We start from the raw sequence: 12,342 nt of genomic DNA, 5'->3' as shown, positions 1-12,342 counted from the left end.
TAGCCTAAAAGTGATTTGTTGGTTGAAGGGTCTCATCGGACGTCCCTATCTGCCGTTAATCATTTGACCTAATATAGATTGGCCACACTAGTCTAATCGCTAACTAAATAACAGTGTTGGGCTGTAGCTTAACTACCAATATCCAAGTAACTTGACCAACGCTGCTAAATAAATAGTTATCCTCAACGCGATTTGTAGTGTAGTCTGTTTCTATCCCGTCTCCACACATTAGGCTACTTGACATTAGGTTAGCACTATGGGTTGTTATTCTGTAGCTCAGAACTTTTCCTATCCACATATTAGACATAGGCCTTTTTTTTAAGTTTAGTTGTGGCATTCAGTTTGTTAAAATTCGAGAGCTGGAGATTGTTGATTCATCACAGTTCACATAGACAATGCGAACCGTTCTCTGAAGAAAAGACGAGTGCAAGGCATAATCCAGTCCCTGCCATTTGATGAAGCTTAGTCCATCCGGTATATATAGGGAAGCGATTCGCGCCAAAATGCTGTGGTAATCTCTGATTGGTTGAGTGGAATTACAGTAGGCGTAGTAGGAGCCCTTGATCTAGTGCAGGGGTGTCAAACATAAGGCCCGCCTGCAGGTTTCATGCGGCCCCCCAGATGTTTTAGGTAGGAAGGGAAAATTAGGAAAAAATACCAGTTGTCTTCAACAATGTGTAATAAGCAATATCTCTATGATATGATACATTGATAACCTAGCACTACAAACCATCCTCAGCATGGAAGAAGCGGAAAACTAACATGGAAATAGGGCATTTCAAGAGAGAAAGAGCAGTATATGACAGCAGTACATTATTTGTACGTGTTTGCTCATAAGTGATATCATCAAATAACATTCTGATACCCATGCAGAAAATGATGACAATGACCATGACGGCCCACCACGAGGTTTCATTCCAACAAATCCGGCCCACTACCTAATATGAGTTTGACACCCCTGATCTAGTGTTTGGGGCCCAGAGATATCATTTTCTAGTTATACCATATTCTTTGTCTGAGAATGATGATCTTTCGTGCATGCCATTCTGTTTTTGGAAGTTGGATTGAGATATTATAATAAGCTGTTTATTATTGAATTATTATTTCTTATTAACATAGGTTCAGGAGTCATCAATATTTTTACCAGATGACTATAACCAGGTGTTCCTGCCATCAGAGGATGGCATATTTGAGAAAGACCAAATGGTGCCAGGGGGACATTATGAGGTCAATGGTGATGCCACTGAAGAGGATGGGGCCAGCCGGCCAAGTGCAAGCCCTTAGGCGCAATTTGCGTTCCGGCACCCCTCCAGTACTCCATTTGCAGCAGGGATCTCTCCGAGGCCTTCGGGGCCCAAAATGATGCAGAAGTGAGTTTTGTCTTAACTGTTTCCATCAACTTTATTCACGTTATACCTTAATGCGGATCGGGGTAATCCACCCTCTCTAGCGAATCAAATATCTTCGTGCATTAGAGTTTTTATGCACATTTCACTTGTTTCCAACCAGGTTTTTTTATTTTTTATTTGAATTGTGAAAATGGCATTCTCCCATATGTGAGCACTCTTGCACTTGGATAATTTCAAAGAGGACTATTTTTGTAATGCAGACACATGTTTACTCTTTCTCTCAGGAGTATCCTGATTGCAGATATAATTGACGGAAAACCGGTGACAACAAGAGCTGTCACAGTCAAATTCTCTGAATTTGAGGCCACGGTGCCAAGCATCTCTAAGGTTAATTAAGCTTTGGGCCAAGAGAATCTCATTTTGGTTGATTGCCAAGGAAATCAACTTGTAGATTCTGATGGCACAAGAGGTATGATCTTTTTTTCACATTCAGGGCCAATTGATCCATTTCCTCGTTGTCTAAGGTCATCAGGTGCTGTCCATAGGAAAAAATAATGCTGGAATTTGGTACAGACTAGGCCTGGGGCAATTACTTTCACCAGGACCACATTACTGAAGCTATTAAACATATAATTGTGCAAAAAATGAAAGAAGCATGCAACTTTCAGGGTTTGTTCTTGATCACCTAAGCTTTAATTTAAGATGTGGAGACATTCTCAGTTTGACCTCTGAGGTCATCTAGACTGTGACTAAAACATGTGTCAGGGGAGCTGCCTATACATTTAGCCTGTATTATGACAGGAAAGCTTATTAAACACAAACTATACTCTTTAGATGGGATTAAACATGCATTGAGAATATCCCACCCCTTCGATTCTATGGGCAGTACCTAGCCTTTTTAATATACCCTTTTAACAAAACTTCACAAAATACTGTACTGGTCATTTTATAACAATAACATTCTCTGGATACCCAACACAGGTTCTGCTTTCTGGCGATCAACATGCCAGAAAGGTCTTTGCTGTGCCCGAGGCAGAAATTGAAAGGCTGCGAAGCCACAAAAGAAGGCGAGAAAGGTACCAGCTGAACAGACAAAGTCTATACATTTTTTTCTGGTGATTTATGTATGTAGCATATGTGTATGTGTAGATGCCTGAAAGATTTTGACAAGTTCTAGTTATGTATGACATCAATACTGTGCTGGTTGAATGAGTGCTCACACATACTTTACAGCAACCAGACTGTGTCTGTGGAGGACAATCTGGAAGTTGTGTCCAGAAAGCTAAGAGAGCCTGACTGCCTTCAGCTGTCTAATTTGTACAGGTATGTCCCTTGGACATTTTGGACTACTGTAGACTCCCTATGCTGAGTTACCTATGATACTACTGTTGCATTTTACATTTGTTCTACAATTGCAGAAATGATGTAGGAACCCATTTTTGGTGAGTGCTGCCGAAGCCTGTTAGGATGCAGTGTGTGTGTGGACAGGTGGATGGAGGAACATGACTACTGCCCGAAGTGCAGAGGGGCTGTCTTTGACGTTCATTCAGTGGTGGGGTTAGATGAAGCCTTGGCTGCTATTCAGCTCCTGTTTTCTTAAGAAGCGAAAATAAAGTGTAACCGGAATTGTTATGTAAAAATCTTAAATTATTAAATATCCTTTAGTAATAAATTAACATGTAACATTATTTCATTAATTAAAAAAAAATGTGTAGTGTTTATAAGTTCTTTATTTCATTAAAACATGTACCTCTCAGTAACATTCAGTGTTTTAAAAAGTGCGTAATTGAAAATTGCAAAGTTTTTGTTAACCACATTGTCTAAAATGATGGACAGGTCGGGGAAGGCCTCAACAATTTCTGCTTCGGCTTCGAGTCTGTCTTGTTCATTCCGGAATGGGTCTGTGCTAAATGTTGATTCCCTGAGAGTGAGGCTCCCAGAGCCTCAGTGTACATGTCTGCTACCACTGAAGCACTGGGCAGCAGGTGTTCGGCCAGTCGTACAGGACACATGACACAAATGACCATGCAGAAACAGCTCCACTGAGTCCCAGGACCCATGGACGATCCCTGCTATGCACTCCATTACCCTGGCTAAGGATTTTGCTAAACAAGCAGAATTGTAGATTGTAATTTGGTATGTCAACCCATGAATCCCTCACAAATCTTCGAATCACGTGCCACTGCAACTACATCATCCTCATTTCCAATGCACTGACCCTGAGCTCTGCAACGGCAAGTTGTACTCCCCTACACTGATCCCGTGGTCTACTACTGCAAGCTCTACTCCCCTACACTGACCCTACACAGATTATAGATAATTCAGTGCTATCAGGGCATGTATCACAGTCGTTTAAGTAGAGTTGAAAATTTGATAGGCATTAACCCTTAGAGCCCTAAGCTGTTTTTAGTCTAGGCTATCCAGATCATTTCATGTATTAGTACTAGCATTGATTTTATTTTGAAAATATAAAAAGCATATTATAAAAATTCTTATATTTTGACATGTATCTCACCACAGCAAGCTCATAGCTCTACATGCATTTCATGTGTGTGCAGGACAGACTGTCCTGAATCTGGCAATATCATTGCCATGTTGGAGGGATACTCTGGGGCTGAGCAATTTACAGAAATATGTGGTGTGTGATTTATGGAAATAAATGCCATTTTTTATTTAGTGATGAAAAATTACCTTTCTGCTAGACTCTGAAATTAGGAAACATGGCATTAATTTCCATTCTTATGCAAATGATACACAACTTAGCCTGGCCTTGCCTTCCTACGTACTTTGATTTTCATCTCCCTCCACGACTCCGTCTGGGATTCAGGCCATTGGCCTCACTCGCAACGGAGAATTCGACTCCGAGCCAATCAGCGAGCAGGAGGCGGGAGTTGTGAGAGACAACGTCGAGATTCTGGGACCTATCACTAAATAATGACATAAAACAGATCACCAACACTTTATCCTTATAGTCCTTATCCTTACCAGACGCTGAGACATTAATCCATGCTTTTGTCACCCCAAGGATAGACTAGTGCAATGCTCTATATCAGTGGTCCCCAAACTACGGCCCGCCACCTCATTTTGGGTGGCCCCCCAAAACATGTCCGTGGTATATAGCATCTGGCCCGCAGGGGAGTACGACATCGTCAAACTATAACATCCGTAATTTCCCCCATTCATTCTCTATGGCGGGTCTTAACAGTACACGTGTAATACTCTTTTTGTCCACTGGTGGTTGTCTTGGCGCTGTTTTGCGTTTACCATCGAAAACGGAATGAAATGTAGGCCTACCTGCAAACAATGTAAGAGGCCTATGCTGACTGCATCAGTGCTCAAAGTATTTTAAAAGTTTATCAATTAATTTTTAATAACTAACTGACTTCTATTCAATTCATATTTCTGGGACTTCTTGGGATAACTATTTCTATTTTTTATTCACTCGGTCAAATGTTCATCCAAATTCGCAATTCACAAAGTTCTCATCAGGTGAGTGAAAGTTAGAATGGTGGTCATTCCTGATGTTTTTGCCAGCACTTCATAAAACTCTCATAGTTTGAGAACTTTAAATTATTTGTAGGATATTGCTTGTTCACAACTTGAGCTGTGTATGCAAAGACATAGAGTTCAGAGTTCATTTTAAATAAGATATACTTTTGGGACTCCCTGCTAATACTTTTGGGAATGCTAAAGTCTTTTTATTAGTATTCATTTAATTTCATTTCATTTGAGCTACATTTTACATGGCATGATGGCAATATAAACACAGCTAACAATGGTATTAAATTGCAGTAGCCTATGATTAAATGTAATGGAATATTCAACTAAGGTAGATTGTTGTTGTTCACAGCACTAAGCTATTTATGGTTACTGATATACTCTGAGTCTCTGGCCCCCTCTTAGAGCCAGGCATAGTGAGCTGGCCCTCTATTAGCGCCAGGCATAGTGAGCTGGCCCTCTATTAGCGCCAGGCATAGTGAGCTGGCCCTCGGAAGAAAAAGTTTGGGGACCACTGCTCTATATGCTGGCTGTTGGATGGGCCATTTGTCTTGTGTTTGTGACCATTTGTCTTGTGTTTGTGACCATTTGTTGGCAGATTTGTGGGTAGCGTGCTTTTTAAAGTTAATTTGAGTAGGGGCTTCTGAATGTGTTTTTACCTTGGATTTTGGGCACAAGGGATTTTAACATCTAATCATGTGTATTAATGTAATGGCTGCAATAATACCTGTCTAAAGAGCTTACAGCTTATACAAAATGCAGCTGCTCACACATTGACTAGGACTAAAAAATATGAACATATTTCCCCTATCCTAGCATCTCTACACTGGCTGCCTGTTAAAAGTCGCATTGACTTCAACATATTACTTCTAACACAAAGTCATAAATGGCCAGGCACCAGAATATAGTAAAGATCTCCTAGTCCCATATAACCCACCCAGACTGCTACGATCACAGAATACTGGACTTCTTGTGATCCCAAGAATCTCAAAAACTACAGTAGCTTTCTGCTACCATGCACCCCTCCTCTGGAATAATCTCCCTCCCTCAATTCGATAAGCAGACACCCTCCCTATCTAGACTTAAAACATACCTCTTTAGTGCCTCCCATAGTTAGGTATGGTGCAGTGTGGAACTTCACCCACCTCAGGGATTTTTGGAATGGACCAATGGATAAAATCACTGACCACACCTGCGCTGGTGCCGACTACCCTTCACCTTAGTTATGCTGCTTCAATATACCATTGATATACTTATTGATATTAACCATTTTGATTTATAGTAATACTAACCCACTCTACATCTCTCTTTCTTCCCCCTTACCTCACTTTTGAGGTATACCATCACCAGTCATCAGCCATCCGTGTGTTTGGTTTTCATCTCACCTGAAGTCCTATCCCTACAACTGCCCTATCATCTTCTATTACTGTCCCCCCTACTTGGATTCCTGGCCCGTACAGCCTAGTGACCCACCACTTGCCCTATGACAACTCTGCCTGTACTCCTGGCCCGTACAGCCTAGCGACCCACCACTTGCCCTATGACAACTCATAATCCCCCTGGACAATTCCATTTCCTACACTGGACTATTTGAACTTTCTGACACTAAATAGGATTTATGCATTATCATATCAGATATGTAACCATCCCACTTCTTGTAACATACACCTCAGGTGGCTTTAAACACCATGTTCTATTCTCTACATCTGACTAACTGCATTTATCATGTATACAGACCTTACTGTTCTCTAACTGACCCTAGGCAGATGGGTCAGGTCCTTGAGATCTTAGATCTGCTCAAGGTTTCTTCCTATATGTATCATAATTCTACAGAGTTTTTCCTTGCCCCTATTACCCATGGGCCTTTTTTTCTTTACTTTGATTGTCTAACACTCTGTAAAGCGCCATGAGACATGTGTAATGTTTTGCCTCTCTATAAGTGAAATTAAATTGAAATTAAAGTTAATTGAAATTGACTCCAAGCTCTGCAAGTTAAGAGACCCTCGCGGCAACAGCTCCACTGAGCCCCGAGAAATGCTGCATCGGCTCCACCAGGCCCCGACACCCATCATTCCCACGAACGCTGCTGCCCCAAGCCAGTGCAACGAAGATACCACTCCAGCGTACCTGCAGCCTGCCCCGCTATACTTTGCAAGGGGTTTATGTCACAGCACTCTGATTTCCTCCTCTCTGTCATGTTTTTAGTGGCCCGCTTTGGGCTGCTGAGATGTAGTGAGTTTACATGCCCTTCGTATCATTCCATTCCCGATGTCCACCCATGCATGCAGATCTCGAGCAGTTAGACCAGGACGTTTTACCACCGAACGGAGGAAACCTATTATTTACAAAAAGGACACCCTGTATTCATATTCAACTCTGCCTCAGATCTTCAGCCTTTTTAACTCATATTGGTCAGCTCTAGCTTCGCCTACTGGACCGCTCTTCATTTCAGACGAAGGGGTACCCATCACTCGTCACCGGTTCCAGACTCTTTTAAATCTATCCTAGTAAAATATGGTTTTCCCGCAAATCGCTACTCTGCGTCATTCATTCAAGATAGGAACTGCTACTACGACTCCGTGCAACGGCCTATCAGAGCAGCAAATCAAATACAGAGCCGTGGGTCCTCAGATGCCTGTCAGTAAGTCCTACATCCGCTCCAATCTAGCAGATCTACGACTTGCTAAGTAAGCGCTCATGTATTTCGGTAGCGGCCTTCTTTCTGCTCTTTTGGGGTGCAAGCGGCCATCGCTCTATCGTGATCTCCGCTTCAGGCATTCCAGGACCATGGCCTGCTACCATGCCAAACATGCAGTTAACTTACACTCAAGCATAGCAATCATACCGACGGCGATCTAGTGAAACTACAGATACACCAGAGACTTTCTAATGAGGAGACACAGCACTCAAAGAATCGCCCATATGGGGTGATTTTGTAATGCCAGCATGGCTGTCGTCTACATATACAGTATTCTGCCCCTGCAGCTGCCAAAAGTTGACATGTGAATCCATTGTGCCAATCATGTATAAGTATATATACTCTTTTGATCCCATGAGGGAAATTTGGTCTCTGCATTTAACACAATCCGTGAATTAGTGAAATACACAACAGCGGCGCTTGGGGAGCAGTGAGGTGTTAGGTGTCTTGCTCAAGGGCACTTCAGCTGTGGCCCACTGGTCGGGGCTCGAACCGGCAACCCTCAGGTTACAAGTCCAGAGTGCTAACCAGTGGGCCACGGCTGCCCCGTAAGTTGTGAATACATTGTGCATATTCTGATCTTGCAACATGTTTACTTGCTTAGGCCAGTAATCATGTGCAGTGCATTCATTTTTACTGTATTTCCTTATTTCTGTCTTAGCTTAACAAAACACTTCAGAAATGTGTCTTTACTTTGTCATTGTAAATAACTGTGTAGGCTTGTAAGAAAGTACAAATGAATGTAATACATTTTAAGATTACCCTGCCAGCATCACAAAATATGAAGAGCTTGGAAGGGTGTAAGGTCAGTGATAAAAGACACTGAAACAAAATGTTAAAATAACAGTCAAATCTTACTGTCCACACTGGTGCACAGCTAATGTGGCTAGAAACTGTGAATGTGTCTCTCATTTGAATAGCCTCACACACTCATTGAATAAACACACACACACACACACACACACACACACACACACACACACACTAACATGCACACACACACAAACACACACACACACACACATACACACACACACACACACACACACACACATATATACACACACAGAGGCACACATTATTTATGCAAAGGCCTCATTTGAATAACCACAGTGACTATAAGGTGGTTATGAAGCAACTATTACTTTCTGTGTGTTCATGAGGATGACTAGGCCTACTCTCAGTTATGTGGTAGTTCTTTCATCCATATTTTACAGGAATATATGTTCTCTGCTGTTTTATTTGTATGGATGATTACTATTGCCAGGCTTCTATTTCACTGACAATTAGTGGAAGAGAGAGAAAGAGAGAGATGCCAATAGATGTGTGTGTTTGTGTGTGTGTGTGTGTGTGTGGGGGGGGGGGGGCATGCTTCTAAGGCAGTTTAGTACTAAGTACTAAAGTACAAAGTACTAAGATGTGGTACTGTGTCTAAGAGACCAGATCGTGCATTCATGGTTCCTGGACATGCCTGGAATTTGAATACATCGTCTCTCAGTTGAGGTCCACAGACTCAGAGATAGTGCATCAGTTCCCATTACACGACATGTTCCACTACAAAAAATGTGATGATAGCAACTTACTTGAGTCACTTATAGACTCGTAAGACTGAGGGCCCTAATGATGGATGATGGGAAAAGAGCAAAGTTTTAAGTCAGTAAGTTATCAGGGTTGTCTGCCAGCATACTCCAGGAAAGGGTGAGACTTCATTATTCTCATTAGAATACTGAGATGAGATCTTGTAGATCAGCTTTGCCACAAAAAAGAACAGAAACATCCAGACATTACCAGCCACACAAACTGTCTTACTGAATATAAACACAGGGAGAATTTATCTATAAATTGCAGGAACGTCTGTATGTCTGTGTATGTGTGTGCCTGATTGCTACTCGCATATCTCTCGAACCGATAGTTCGATTGATTTAAAACTTGACAGGTGTCTTGCTACAGGAACGAATAAGTGCAGTGTCAAGTTTGACGTTGTTTGGATAAGAAATGCAAAAGATATCATTATATATTGGTAAAAGAAGCACACATTGGCTTTCACTGCTCTAGCCACTCCCCACCCGCCCTCTCTCACTCACACAGCACTGTGGGCTACCTGAGAGGATAAGCAGGCCTTTTGGCAGAATTGAATCCGCGGGTAAAAGGTTAAGCGAGTGCAATATGTGTGTGGGTGATTATTATGTCTGATCTCAACAATAAAGGCTCCCTGAATGATGCAGTGTACCTGCATTAAAATGAGTCAGCGGATTTTACTAAATGCAGTTTGCTTTCATTACAATGAGTCGGCGGAATTTGTAACAACACACCAACAAACACAGATATGCACTGGCTATTCAAAACCATGTAAAACATGATGTGCAAAAAACTGACACTTGGAATAGCCCAGGCTAATTTGGACAGTTTGCAGACTTTGAATAAACAAACGACAATTCCGACTGCAAGGTCTCAAATATAAACAAGCGATAATGGTCCCGAATTTAAGGACGCTTGATAATGCCACACAAGGAAGCATGATCAGCTACAGACAACAAGAGGCAGATAGAGTGTGATGTCACATGCTGCCTACCAGAGACCAGTTTTTGAGCCACATATCGTTGCACATGTCATATGATGATGCATTATTTCACACAATGGTTTGTCTCTCATCAAGTTACCCAATAGGCTAAGCATATAGCCTTGACTCAAAACAGCTGATAGGTTTATGCCATTTTGATCCGTAAGAAATGTCACATGCAGCCATGCTTAAATTCTGCTCACTGCACGTTTATATTGTATTATAATATAATATTCAGTATTCATTATTGATTGCTTATAGCTGGAATTATGTTTTCCCTATCATCCTATTTTTGCATTAATCGACTGCACTAATCGCCTAGTAATGTTGGGTGCCAAGAAAGCGGGAACCATTTTGTACAACCATGCTTGGGTCCGTGCTCACAAAGCCTGTCTCCATGTGGGTAAGCCAGGCTTCACCCATCTAGGGCCTACAGGAATCTGCCCAGGTGGAGGCATGTTCTGAGAGTAGATATTCCGATTTACTTAGTATCGTCATATCAATTTTAGTGGAAGATAATTTAGAGATTAAAGACTTCAAGATGAAGTCTTGTCAGTAAACATTCTGAATATGTTGTGCCACAGTATTCAGAAACATTAATTGTGGAGGGGAATGTGTGACATGGAACCACTAATACTGTATGCATGTTCAATACCTAACACCAGACATCCCAAGTCTCCCGGAAGTTCCGGGAGTCTCCCGCATATTGATAGCGGCTCCCTGATGCCCGCAAATTAGATAAAATCTCCCGGAATCTAGAGCGAGCGAACAAGAGCGCGCATGCGAGACTACGTGTGCATCTGAGTGTAGCGCGCACACGACAGGGGGGAGAGAGAGGGGTGGTGTGTGTGTGCCTGAGCGTCCTGATTGGCCTGTTTCGCTAAATCAACCAATCAGTTTTCAGTGTAGGCGGGCTTTTATCTCCTTTCTCCCAAACTTAATTAATCAGTTCAGTGTATAGGAACAGGAGCGTCATGGCAGAGTCAGTGCCTCAAAAAAAGAAAAATGTAAGACCCATTTCAAAGTGTAGGCTACCCTTGTCTCGTAAGAGTACAAAATAATGATAGGCCTAGTCTTGCATGCTGCACTGTTTGTACCAGTGACTTTAGCATTGCCCATGTCAATTCATGTGCACATTATTCAGGCCTATAGCCTAGGCTACTAGATGACTAGTTGCCAAGGCTACATGAAAAGACCAAACTACCAAAATCTACATTTTTCACAATTTCTATCTACAGTATAGATTCCTTCCTTCCTTATTTGGGGTACTGACTAGACTGGGGGGGGGGGGGGGGGGGGCAGGGCGGTTAGTGTGATACCTCCCTGAAATTACTTTGCAGGTTGGGATGTCTGTAACACACTCATTGTGGGAACAAAACATGGTTCATCTCAAATCATGACATAAGATAGAACCCAGCTTCAAATTCAACTGATCTCTAAATATAACTCTTTTTTAAGTAAAGACACATGAACACGTTTGGCAACACGGATAGCTCTGTGTTTATCTCTGTAGAATGCTCTGTAGAATGCTCTGTAGCCTACGCATAGGCCCAATGTAGTGGTGGCCGAGTAAGCAGTTGTGTGAAGGACGTCCTCCAATGGGAAATGTGTTAGGAAGGGAGGGAGAGAGAGACAGCTCACATGTGTGTTGCTGTCACAATATCTCTCATCCAGTTTATTATCCCCCCCCCCCACAAAATAAATAAATACCTTCTGCCGTGAAGGCTTTTTAACATACACATTGCTTGTATCTGACCCAGTTCACAAAAGTACACAGGAAACACAAGGTGACTAGCGCTTTATCTTTCCTCCACTTCATCATCACTATACATTTATACATTTAACTATTTTAGCAGCACACAAATAATAATAATAATAATAATAATAATAATAATAATAAACTAAGGTAAACTACTAATAATAAATCCGAACACTTACAAAGACGTAGAGCGGGGGCCATCCTCATACCGAGGTATTTCATGGACATCTGGTTTGGCACTGAATGACAGAGCAGGGCTGTGTGTTTCCTGGAGGTATGGTTTGGCACCCCACAGTGTGTGTGTGTATGTGTGTGTGTGTGTGTGTGTGTGTGTGTGTGTGTGTGTGTATGTGTGTGTGTGTGTGTGTGTGTGTGTGTGTGTGTGTGTGTGTGTGTGTATGTGTGTGTGTGTGTGTGTGTGTATGTGTGTGTGTGTGTGTGTGTGTGTGTGTGTGTGTGTGTGTGTGTGTGTGTGTGT

General features: G+C 42.1%; 1 protein-coding gene across 1 annotated transcript in view; it reads right to left on the bottom strand.

Annotated features, from left to right (window-relative positions):
* Positions 1-12,092, bottom strand: part of LOC143117671 (adhesion G protein-coupled receptor E3-like) — a 48,329-nt gene extending 36,237 nt beyond the window's left edge. The window contains exon 1 of the mRNA XM_076279283.1: positions 12,044-12,092. Coding sequence (XP_076135398.1) covers positions 12,044-12,092 — 49 coding nt within the window. The remainder of the gene's footprint in view (positions 1-12,043) is intronic.
* Positions 12,093-12,342: the final 250 nt, after the last annotated feature.

Source organism: Alosa pseudoharengus, unplaced genomic scaffold (assembly GCF_046254945.1).
Source record: "Alosa pseudoharengus isolate Yale_2024_CS ecotype anadromous, Long Island Sound unplaced genomic scaffold, YU_APseudo_1.1 YU_APseudo_1.1_scf_1, whole genome shotgun sequence".
NCBI lineage: Eukaryota > Metazoa > Chordata > Actinopteri > Clupeiformes > Clupeidae > Alosa > Alosa pseudoharengus.
The sequence above is the reverse complement of the archived record's forward strand: the minus strand, read 5'-3'. Positions and strand labels throughout refer to the sequence as shown.